Source organism: Anoplophora glabripennis, unplaced genomic scaffold (assembly GCF_000390285.2).
Source record: "Anoplophora glabripennis isolate ALB-LARVAE unplaced genomic scaffold, Agla_2.0 scaffold607, whole genome shotgun sequence".
NCBI classification, from domain to species: Eukaryota; Metazoa; Arthropoda; class Insecta; order Coleoptera; family Cerambycidae; genus Anoplophora; species Anoplophora glabripennis.
In genome coordinates, this window is record NW_019416722.1 from 237823 (window position 1) to 251291 (window position 13469).

At 32.2% G+C, this 13469-nt stretch overlaps 1 protein-coding gene across 1 annotated transcript in view; it reads left to right on the plus strand.

The window, feature by feature from the left end:
- The window catches only part of LOC108914740 (SCY1-like protein 2), a 260423-nt gene that overhangs the window by 233314 nt on the left and 13640 nt on the right, over window positions 1-13469 (plus strand). The window contains exon 13 of the mRNA XM_023455315.1: window positions 9928-9990. Within this exon, the coding sequence (XP_023311083.1) occupies window positions 9928-9990 (63 nt within the window). The remainder of the gene's footprint in view (window positions 1-9927; window positions 9991-13469) is intronic.

Consider the following 13469-nt stretch of genomic DNA (forward strand, 5'->3'; position numbering starts at 1 on the left):
CTCAATATGAAAGAAGACACCCCCTTATACCATTGAGTAACGTACGCTGTAATTTTATAAACACTATATTTATACGACATTAATATTTTAATTCTGAAAAAAGTTGCTAAACAAATGTTTAAAAATATACGGGGTGATTTATACCAAGGGGCGAAAACTTAAGGATCTGGTTCAGCATTCAAAAGAGATGAAATACGACGAAATTTTTTCTATTCGATAAGGTTCACCAGCTTTCAAAGATAACTTTCAAATTTTACATAAAGTAACAGTAGGCCATGTAAACAAAGTCATTTATATTACATCAATGCAAAGATTATACAAAAAGAAAATATATTATTTTGTTTTTGACTAATCTCGCATTCAGTAACGCAGTGTATGGAGATATTATTTTATCTGCATCCGCTATAGTAAATAGACTATTAGTACATTGTTTTTAAGGAGATAAGTGGATTTAACCGTAGAAGTGGAAGTTGCTATGGAGAATGGGAGGTAGGTAAGTGAGGTAACTTACCTCCCTAGGGAAAAAAGCGATTTCCAGTTATAAATGCATATTTTATGAACAAATAAATAGAAATATTTCATGAACATTACATTTTATTAATTATTATGAATGAATATTTATAGTAATTCTACTGTTATTACATTTAGTAACATTTATAAAATCTGGATAACACCACCACACAAAAAAAAAGTTGTCTGAAATGTACATATGATTTCCAATGTATTTTCGCCCGCTGAACACGAATCCGGAGACAGAATTGCTCCATCAACCTTCAATTTTCAGCAAAACGCTGAAGAATCTTCTGAAAAAGGAAAATTTTCGTTTTGGTCAATACTAAATCCTCACGCGTTTGGGAGGCACAATTTTCAACAGAGATTTTCTATTAGCACATGGTGTGACATTTTCAAAGTAGTCTACTACCAATACAAATTTTCCCATATCATTTAAATGTCGCCTCTCAACTACAACTTGCACTGCATAACATGATGTGGTATCAACACGATGGGGCTTCTACACATGCTACAAGAGATTTTAATCGAAGGTGGCTCTAATGGGCGGGACCCGATTGAGTGGCCTGCTAGAGTGCCAGATCTTACTCCACTGGATTACTACTTCGGGGTCATATAAAAGAAATAGTTTATTTACAAGAAATAATCAATGAGGAATAATTGCAAAACAGAATTATAAATTCTGAACGCCAAATTCAAAATAATCAAGATCTTGCTAGGGTTACTAATTCATTGGTTCGATATCGCGGCTAGCGGTGACTATTCAAACATATTCCTTGATGAAACAGAATCTTTAAAGTAATTCAATTTTCGTATTCCGTCTGTATTGCTTAAAAGTGGATTCTGAACCAGATCCTTAGTTTCTTTCCCCTTAATATAAATCACCCTGTATGTACTTTATGTTAACATAAAAATGGGCGATTTTATCAAAGTAAATCTACAAATTATTGACATTTTACCATGTTACTTTATAATTTACACTTCAGTTGATTCTAAAGCGAGAATACAATCTTCCAGTTACTAATTGCATACATTTATTTATTACAGTCAAAACTACTAACTAGTTTAATTGTGTGGAGGCAAATCGGCTTGTAGCTAGTTTGAATTTCATATGCTTTATTTTCAACATCAAGTTTATAGCAATTAACCTTTGAACTTTACGGTGGAGAATTATTCAGTGAAGTAGGTAAATTGAAATATGAATGATTGGACAACACAAGCTATTTTATTCTTGTGTTCCTTCCATGATACTCTTCGTAACCTATTTAGTAGGTAGATATTTTGTTTTTTGGGCTAGAGTCAAAATTCGGTGTCTTTGAATAAATACACTGAACTGTGTTCTAAATTATCTATTTCTTTTTTTTAACTAGCTATAACTGCAATTACACGAAAAATAGTTGTATGGGAAGTCAATATTAATAAGGTTGATATAGTTTTGAGTAGTGTGTCATTTGATTGGAATATTTTTTGCCAATATTTAAGAAATTAAACTCATCAGATTTTTATAGAATACAAAAAAAAATACTGAAAAAACCAACATTTTACAAAAATAATTCAGTATAGAACCTCATTGGTCTTACAATGCAAGAAGGTTAATTAATTATTATTCTATGTTAGAATATTGGAATTGCTATATTATCTTTTTAGCTACTAAATTTTGTTAAATTTTTTGTTAAGTTTTCTTTAAAAATAGTAATTTTGCAATTTTTTATTTTTTTTATTTATTTCAAATGACAAATATTGTAGATTATTTTACTTTGACTGACAAAACAACATATTGTTTCACTATTATTTACTAAATTTTAGGTGTTTTACAGAAGATACTAGTTTTTTTCTAAAGATTTTCCCGTTAATCGACAAAATTTTTCTCTTGAATCATTTCAAGAAACAACATAATACAACAAAGAATAGGTACAGAGTTCTCTTTCTACCATTATTTAATTACTTATTGTTAAAATGTACTGCTTAATAACTGTTACCTTTTGTGTGATTTCAAAAAGTAAAAGGTGCATGTTAATAATTCTAAAAATTCTACAAATTATAATTAAAAACTACTTTCTGAAGCACTTACATTAGTAATATCAGTTTAAATTATTTTCCCAAATAAACTGATATATTTCTTTAACCCAATCTGACAGACATTTTCTTTCTGAATTTCAAATTTCGTATTGTGATTCCATGTAGGTATTTTAGATCGGTGGTTATTAAATTTAGCAGCTTTTAAAACAGTTCCCAACATAAATAAAGGCTTAAAATTAAACATTCGTAATTTGTCCAGTTGCTCCTAATATTAGATAATGTATTTACTGAAGATGTATCAGTTCTTGTCTAAACTTCTGTCAAATAACACATGCCGAGAAAAATTTGAACCACAAACTAGGATATACGTTTCTGAAGGTTTCTGACGAGTTGAATCAGAATTGATCCATCAGGTCAAGATTTCGAGATATGCTTACATAAAGTGCGGAAACGCGATTTTTGGGTATATTTGAGGTTATAGCATCTAAAAGTACTACCCTTCTTCAAGATTCATTTAGAATCGTTCGAATATCTGTTTTCCTCTCCAACAAATCGTTTGATCGATTCAAAATGGATTCTGCAGAAGAAGTGTAAAAGTTTCAAATGCCATAAAGAGATGATGTGATGGAGCAGTTCTGATTGTCAAAACATTTAAGATGTCTAGTCTGGTTTCTGGCTTAGGTCAGATACTTTTCCAAGGGTTCAAGGGTTCAAGGGATAAATTTATTTAGGGAAATGTGATATTAACCTTATTCTATCACAATTTAATATACAACAAAATGAAACAATATAATATAGAACATTTATGTTATTTAACTTAGCTCTAAATAAATCTAGAATTTGGAATAGTTGATTATTTACCAAGAGCTTTTTAAGCCTACTCTATCAGAACTTAGTGTAAAGTAAATGATTTAGCTTCTATTCATATCATTTTCAGTAGGAAAGTGTATTTTATTAAAACAAGATGTATAGAAGGCACAACCGTAGATTTGTGGGTAATACCTCGAAAATTGTATTAACTTTGCTTCATGGATAAAGTTTAAATTAGAAAGGATTTTGGATGTCTCAGAAGGATTACTAAATGAATGACTATTACCATACAGTCGCTGTAATAACATCTTATACACGAATAAAATACACGCTTACCATTCTTATAAATTTTAACTGTGCCTGTGGAAATCTCATAATATTTAAAGGATTTAAGTACGGATTAGTGATTGGTTGGCACAGTTAAAATTTACAATACATTTATACCGAGCACAACGCTTATGTTTTATGAGCAATGCCAGCTAAAACCTATGCTTGTGCTCACATCGAAATTTACAAAATTTATTCCGACATTTATTTAAGATTTAGTCTTTAAAGTATCCATATTTTTCATTGGAATTCATTAGCAGTTGCTTTAGAAGTAGTTAGTGTAGCAAATTAGATAACAGAAATCTATTAGTTCTTTAATACTGTATGTAAGTAAAAAGCTTTAGTAACTTCTTAAAATGAGCTAAAGGCTTTGTACTTCGAAAATAGTACTCTAGTTCTGTCAAACTGAAGTAGAACTGTTCTGAAAGTCATCAAAAAATCGTCAGAGTGTTTGTGCATAATCGACAATCATCAAGCATCAAAGCATCAGTTCTTGCATTAATGCATTTTCTTTCTACGAGCTCTAACAACTAAATGTTGATGCAACTTTTAAATAATGTTTTCCAGTTTCACGTACAAGCAATGATTGTCACAATTTCAGTGGTCAACGAAACTGACTGACATATTTATTTAAAAAGTCAGCTAAACTACAATGAGAATTAAATAAAATTTGGTGACAGGTAAATATTAGGATGGAAGAGTTTTCTTTTGATTTAGTAATCAGTAACGCCTCCTTTGGACTTTATATCTTTGGCGTATTATAGATTAAGCATCTACAACAATTCCAAATTTCCTGGATTTTTCTGAAATCAGGACCAGTTCATATAGTGTTATAATGTTTCAATGACATTTAGGCCGGGACGCTTGATAGCCAATCAAATTCAAATATCTTTGTTTCCAAACCATTTTTTGTTTGGCCATATGAGGGGATGCACCAACCTGCTGATATATGAAATTTCTATCGCCATATTGTTCTGATGTCCAAGATGTCCCGATATTTGGCTGCATTAACAGTGCAGTTAATACTAGAGTTCATTCTTTCTATCTTCCTTTTGAGAGTTTCATTATACGTTTCAAGCACTCCTAGTGGAAGACTTCTCTGGTTGTTCGTTCAAACACGAAAATCCTCAACCGTGACTTGGTTGAAAATTGAAAATTCATTAGCCCAGTGTAAGGTAAACATTTCTCTTTCTGGAGTTGCGTCAGCAACAGTTTTTGTTTTGCCTTGATGTAGACAAAAAAAGTCTTATTTAGCTTTCAACGTCAATAATTATTGCGTCTAAGCGTGCTTTACCTTATAAAAACCATAACCAAGGTTGTGTATCCACTGAACACAACATGCCATCGATACTATAATGTCTTGTTTCTTACAGTAGCCCTTTATTTGGCACTTGCAGATGTTAACAGGATGTCTTTATGCTTTTTTGTCACTTTTAGCTGCGACCAGAACTCTTTCCACAAACGTCTACGCTATCAGTTCCTTGGTATAGGTTAGTTATATCCCCGATTGTGGATTTCCTTCGCTCATATTGTTGATTTGTTATTTCACACACTTTTTTGGACGTTGCCAAGCTATGCGTTATAGTTTTGTACAATATTGTTGCAAATACGTCAAATTTTAGCAATGAGCGTTTTCTATTTTTAGCACCTACTTGGTTTTTGAATCAGAAAGTGCATCCGAACAAAAGATTACTGTGAAGGGTTTACAGATAGAACAAATTTAATTATTTGTAAAATAGTTATCGAAGTGTTAAAATGTTTGAAAAATGGAGACACTAATGTAAAATACATTTATCCACAATCACCTTATAATCGGACTTTCATCCACACATATAAACCGTCTAAAGTGATACTTTATCCACTAGTGGAATAAAGTAACTTTATTTCACTAGTAGAATAATGAAAAAGGAATAAACTTGTAATAAATCAAATTTAATTTATTTACTTATTAACATTAACATTTACATTTATAGTAATAGACATTTCGTTGTTTGTTTTATCACATTTAACTTCCTTTCCGTTAATAGCAACTCTTGTAGCATTATTGCCATCATTTTCGGAACGCATAACATCTGCCGAAGTTTGTGAAGAATTTGCAAAAGCTATGTATGTCTCTCCTTGTAAAGAACAGCTATATTTTCTTTGGATTTTCCTTGCAATATCAAGTTTGTTAGATGTAGACTCCTCAACCTAACTTTCTGCTGCGGAGGAGCTCTTCCATCCACCATGCCGTTTGATGGTTGTAAGATCAGCACCTTTATTGTCCAATAAAGTTATTGAAGTGCGTCTCATACAATGACTAGTGTATACTTCTGCATTTGCGATATTCAGGAATGAAGATTCCAAGAGGCTGAGAAGTACATTTTTCATTAATATATCTTAAAAAAAATTTGTCTTGTGTTAGGCAAATTGGGCGCAGATAAATATATTATCTGCATATTTCAACAGCATTCACGCAAAATTCTTCTTCTAAAGTTTGTAAATTTTCTTGAAATACCCGTTTTGGTGTCAGGTATTGAAACAAGTAGGTAACTGTTAACGTCCTGTACGTCACTAATTTTCAAATTTGTCAATCTAACAACATGTAAAAAGTAAAGAGATATTACCTTAATCATCAAAAATTTATCAATACATGCTCTTTCCAATACTGCAACTTCTTTTGTTTTGTGTCCTCTCGATTCACTTTTCAAATAAGCAGTAAGCTTGTTATATTTTCCAATATCTATATATTTGTAGATCTTTATTCAACATCGAATACTTCGATCATATACAGGGTGTTAAAAAAAGAGTGTAAAATATTTAAGGAGGTAACAGTATGAACCAAAATTAGTAGAAAAGTCTCAATAAACATGGGTCCGCAAAGTAACGGTTGCGGAGATATGGAATGTTTGATGTTTTTTAGCCTCTTTTTTTATTTTGCAAAAAACGTTGTGTATTTTCTTATAATAGTTGGTTGATGTTTAGTGAAATAAACAGTACGTATTTGACAGTTGTTCTCAGTGCACAAGTTTTCTATCGCTATGGCTGGTTACTCTAACGCAGAATTAAGAGACATGCATTTCATGTATGGTCGTGCTAATGGGAACGCCACCGAAGCGCGACGTCTTTATGTTGACGCTTATCCAATTCGCCAGATTCCTTCACAACGCATGTTTGGAAGAATTCACTAAAAATTGCGTGATATCGGTTCCTTGAGCAAACAGTGCCATTTATCCGGAAGACCAAGGTCGGTATCCACTCCTAGAGCAGAAGAAGAAATTCTAGCACTGGTAGAGCAGAATCCAGGTACGAGTGTGCGGAGAATATCAGCCGAGGTAGGAATTAGTGGTCCTCTTGTTTGGAGAATCCTTCACGAGCAACTGCTTTATCCATACCATGTGCAACGAGTACAGTCCTTAAATCCAATAAATGATCATCAAGCACGTTTGGTTTTTTTGCCGCTGGTTTCTACGTCATGATGCTGAAGACCCTCGTTTTCTTGCAAACATTCTTTTTACTGATGAGGCCGGTTTCACAAGAAATGGAGTGTTTAATTTTCACAATACGCATATTTGGGCCGACGAAAATCCTCATGCTCTAATAGAATCTAGACATCAGGCACGTTTTTCATTAAACATTTGGATGGGTATTGTAGGTGACAGGTTTCTAGGTCCTGTTGTTTTACCAAACCGATTAACAGGCGCTTCTTACCTCAACTTTCTGCAGAACACACTGTATGAGTTTTTGGAAGACATTCCTTTGAATCAGAGGCAACAAATGTGGTTCCAGCATGATGGTGCTCCAGCTCATTATTCGATGGCGGTTAGAGAGCATTTACACCAAACTTTTCCACATAGATGGGTAGGAAGGGCCGGATTTGTTTTATAGCCTCCAAGATCGCCTGATCTGAACCCTCTAGATTTCTTTGTTTGGGGATATTTGAAGACATTAGTGTATGGTACTCCTGTAAATGGCCTGGAAGAGCTGCAGCTACGGATCAAGAGTGTCAAGAAATCCAAACCAAGGAGGGTGTTTTCGAAAGAGTTCGAATATCGTTGAGACGAAGATGTCGTGCCTGCTTGGAAATGGACGGAGGGCACTTTGAACATCTTCTGTAACTTTGTTTTTTGTTTGTTAAAAGCTTCCTTTGTCGGTTTATTCCTAATAAAATAAAATGTTTGAAATACGAATAGTGGTCCATATTTCCGCAACCGTTACTTTGCGGACCCATGTTTATTAAGACTTTTCTGCTTATTTTGGTTCATACTATTCCCTCCTGAAATATTTTACACTCTTTTTTTAACACCCTGTATTGCATATTTTTTCTTCAAATTTAAAAAATACGGTAGCATAACTTCTTCATTTATTGTCATTACTCTCCGTTTTCCCTTCATTCGCTAAATTCAGCGAACACTTTTTTGTAATGTTCCCTGGATTTCGCTGGCAATAAATGAAAAATTGCTTCTTGAGCTTCTTCAAAACCAACCATAGGAATACAATTACTTTCGTGCGTATTTACCAAATTCAGATGGAACTGTTTATTAAATAATTGATAATAAACAACGTACCATAGCAATCAGTAGGTATAACAAAACCTACCACGTTTCATTGAGTACTAGTAAGAAATATCAAGTCGTGCGAATATTTTTTTATTAAATTCCAATAATTCTGACTCCACAAATATGATTGTGATGTGAGTATGGATAAAACGTTGTATTAAATTCATGTTTTAATTGCCTTCTATCCATTTAAGAATATGGAACGCTCGAACTATGTTTAAACATTATTGCGTGGATAAAATGCTTCTTAAAACACTTATGCTAACGATTATGCTATACTAAACTTATGCTATAATAACTATTAATCTAACATTGTGTAACTTTGTTAACTGTTCTCTCTCATCTGAACATTTAGTTGTTAGAACTCGTATATGTCTATCTAGTGGATTTTCTTGAGATTCGCTAGTTATATACTCTAAACGCTACATCCAGTTTACATAATCTCTTTGAAGACTTCTGAAGTGTACAGGTTGTTCCGTTCAGAATTCCTCAATTCAATGTCTCTAAAAGGAAGCTTTTCATAGCAGCAATCCAAAGTATTTTTCAACGGAAAATGTACATGAAAAACTGTAAAATTCTGCTAGCTCTTTTATTGTTTATCTTCATTTTTTTAATAAAAATACATATGTAAACCTCACAGGCCTGAAAAATCCAAATCAACACCAAAAGCCGACCCACAAATGACAACTATAGAAATAAACAGCAAAACTGAATCAAATGACAACTACCAAGTGATGTACATAAATTTTTCCAAAGCCTAAGGAAAAGAAAAACCTAAGATTTGAATTCATAGTAACCTATGTCAGACCTATATTGATACCTTTTTGGCTTAAAACAAACTAAGGAAGATATCCCTAGAGTTTGGCAGATTTCAGTATCTTTCGTTACATTCAAAAGAGTTACTGCCTTCCCAAATATGTATTTGAGCTGAAAAATAGTTTTTTAGCAAAACTGTTACAATTTTTACAAAATTTGGATTGAAATGATATTTTGTTATTATTTGGTCGAGTTCCCTGTTGGACTTTTCAATTTTATTTTATCGGATTTCAAAATTCTGTTTCATCGGTATTTAATTCTGCTAAAAATATTTGTTAATTAAATCAGTATGATAGATATTTTCATTGTTACAGTTATTTTGAACTTCTTTTGATTTACCTTTTTTATAATCTAGAAATATGAAAAAACTGTGTTTCATTAAAAAATAAAGTTCCTTTTAACTAGCGCAATTTAGTTCTTCAAAATTTAAAAAAGTTCTTCAACTTCAACAATTCTTTCAACTTTCAGGTTCAAATATCTCGAAAACCAGTAATTTCTCGAAACCGGTTTATATTACAAAAGTTACCCAGAATTTAATAGTTTTTCACGTGAACTATTTCTGAAGTGTATATAATGTTTCAATAAAATTGTTTTCTATAAGAAATCAGGCGATTGCTTGATGACTTACATCTTGATCACTGCTTAACATAGCTGGTAGAGACTTGAACTAGTTTTCGACCTGCTTCAAACGCTGTCTGTATCTCCATGTTGGTATATATAATTTTTGTAAATTTAAATGAAAGACATTTTGCAACACGTACCACTTACCTACCCTACAAACTTATACAGATCAGTTATAAAACTCAACACATTTTCGTGTAGACTGTAGGTGATGCAAAAGGTCGAAATGTATAATTGTTTACGCATACGTTATACATTTACTGAATGAGTGCGATTGTTCGCTCAGGGTGCAATAGGGTACAGCTCGGTGTCCCGAGAGGGCTCGAGCCTGTCGGTGCCGTCGTCTTATGTAAGTCCCCTTAATGTCGTGAGGTGTTTTGTTTTGTCCAGTATCTGGTCCCCCCCGATAATTGAGTCGGTAAAATTGAGAGATACACGTGCTTGAATGTGTCACTGCTAGAGACGCTGGTGTAGGAGGGAATGGAATGAATTTTATTTGAACCCCAACAAATTCCTCCTTCACCAAGCACTCATTAAATAATTATATCTGCAATTTGATGTTAAAGGTTACTTTATAAATATGATTTTCAGACGCTAAGTGGTCCCTTAGATTTATCAATAATATTGTACAATATTTTATTGCACAATAATACTGAGGGTTGTCTTTAAACAAGGACTTATATGAAAAAAACATTTTCTTCATGGATTTCTAACGATCATCGAATTATTCAAATACTTGTTATATAAATTTACTTTATTTTAATTCTCTAATTCAAATAAGTTCAAAACATGTTTTGTCAAGTTTATGGTCCAGTCAGATTAGATCATAAACCCTGAATACTTAAAAAAATATTAGTAGACATTTCATTGCAGTGTATGACGGTGGAGGGTATTTTATTGCAAAAATAGCGAATTCCCGAGCTGCTGAAACAATTTGTTTTGCACATCCTACTTTGTCAGTTGCAAAGAGAAACTTAAATGTTTCGTTTTCGATACGTTTTTTTTTTTGGATCAATTAGAACCTATATCTACAATATTAACGTTTAGTAAAAAAAAGAACGAAATACCTGGAGCAACAATTTCATGAATTCCATCGAATTGGCCTTTGGCATACACGTTGGTCATTGGATTGATTACTGTCTTTTCCATAAATTTCGTCAACATCCATCGCTTCTTGCAATAATAATGCGCAATTTTCGAAAACTGATTTTACCGCGTTCAACCCTTATTTTACAGTGAACAAATTGGTGAAATATAACTTTAGGTACCTTAATAAATTGTAGGTAATTTAATTGCCTACAACATAAACAACTAATTTTCCGATAGGTCGTCTAGATTTTCATGGGCAGCAAAAAAAAAATTAAAAAACACATAATTTTGACACTTATTTGCCTTTTTCCAAGTTAGAGTCACTTCTTTCGAGTTAGTTTTTTCATATTATCATTCTACATACCCTTCACCGTCATAAAGTGCAATATAATATCAACTCATAATTTTTTTACGTTCAAACTCAAATTCGATTGGACTATTCAAAGATAATTGAAAAAATGTGATATTTTTTAAAAACTTTAAAGCCCTCTATCTTAAACCAGTTTTGGACCTAAAATTTATGATATGGACTTAAGCATACACTCTGTATATTAAAAAAAAATGTACAACCTTTCAATATCTTCCAGTCTCACAGTAATATCGCACAGTATTGAATATTGTACAGTAATATTGACAGTATAAGTATAACTTTATCGCCTGCGGAATGAATTACAGCCTACTTTGTAACTGGTTTCATTTATGTATTACCAGATTAGCAAATAGTAACCAAAAGTTACAATTTGCATCAAATTAGTAATGCCTTTATTATAACATATGCCAATATTCAATTGACACTAAATTTGTGACTGATTTTGTGAACTAACTAGTTATGGTTAAAAAAATTTATAGATGTACTGCAACTTCGTCATTTTCGTGCTCTAAGATCACACGATAAACTCACATTTTAATTATTTTTATATGGTAACTATGACAAAATTTCAGATATATTATACAAGATCATCAGAAACACATGTAAAAAGATTAGACTGTAACTTTGTTGTCTGGAAAGATATCACAAAAGTAAAAAATAATTCATAATATTCATTTATTTTTGACCATATTTCCTTTAAATTAGAGGTAGACATACAAAAGTGTATCTGTAATCCTGGGGAATATGTATAAGAATATACGAGTGTTGTCTTCAAAGTTTTGGAATTTTGGAAACATATAGCATTCCCTAAAAGAGTGTAGTGAGAAAATTGAGGTAGATTATTTCCAACCTAGCCTAGCAACAAGCAATGCAATATCTTACATTGCTTGTACACCGAACGAAATTTAAAAAATTTAATCTGGAAATTATTCCAGATTTATCATATTTATCTCTCGTACTCTTACACCATATTCGCTAGGCGTAGCTCCCAGTGATTTTCATCAACTTCCATAGTTGAGAAAATCTTTGCTGGAAAAATGATTTCAAGATTTAAATGACGTAAAATGAGCCCTAAGCCGATGGATTGCTGATAGTTCTAAAAAATTATTTAAAAGGTGTCAAGGTGAATTAAGCGCATCCAATTAGACGGAGATTATATTGAAAAATTACATTGAAATATATATAATTTGGACACCCCTGATATAAATGTTTTACAACAAAAACAGAATTGGTATTCGTGTCTTTAAAATACGATGTCCGATTATTTTTCTGATAAAAAAAAACAGAAAATAAGTGAACAAATCGTGTTTTACTTTTCCGACACCTTCTACGACGACAAAGTTACAGTAAAATTGAGTTTAGATATCCCAGTTGGTTTAAATAAAAAACTCAACACTCTATACAAGCTTCAACGGCTTGTGCCACTCTCTCTGAAGAAATTATATGTTACAACAGTATAAGAGATTGTAAACATAATTAATATACTATATAGCCTACGTATTCAAAGGTTATAATTAAGTAATTGATTATTCTAATGATAAGAGGATTTCCAGATGGTTTTACTGTCCTCTAGTTGGTCTAAAGTACTCGACACCTTTTAAAAACCACGTACTTCTTGGGAGTTAGCTTCATTCAAGCTTCTCTTAGATTTTGAAATAAGTACTCTTTCGAATGATCGAAACGAAAATTCTTTCCAAGTATTATGATATCGTTAATATAGTCAAGACAGGTCTTTTAAGTCATACCATGTAGAATTTTTTCCATAAGTCTTTCAAACTTAGCTACAAAGTTCAAATAGCATCTCGTTGAACTACTACAAACCGGTCCGTATCAAAAATTATGCTTTTTCTTTCTCATATGGACGAGTTGAATTTGCCAATAACCGCTTTTTAGATCTAACGTAAAAACCCAATAAAAATAACGTGACTATGTAATTCTTGTAACAGATATCTGCCCTTCGCGACTTTTAACGAAAACAAATGAGACTTTATCGTCACTCCATATTGTTCTAGGTAGGTACAGCAAACATCAGCTTTTACTAGATCTACCTTTCCAGTATTTCCCAAAATTCTTTACCAAGAGCTCATTAATATTTTTCTTAGTTTTTTAGGATTAATTTGTAGTTTATTCTGTGAAATAAGTTGAGAATTCACATCTGTGAAACTATTGCAAAATAAACGCTAAACTCTTAAGATTTTGATTTACTATGATGATATGGTAAAATTTCTCAATTTATTAAATGAAATGAGGAAATCTACTGCTTCTTATCATAAGATATCCCGCTTTTATTTTGGAATCGATGTTGGCATGATAAGGGCGAAAAGATGACTGCCATAGGTCGCATTTTAATGTGGAAAGGCATCATCTTC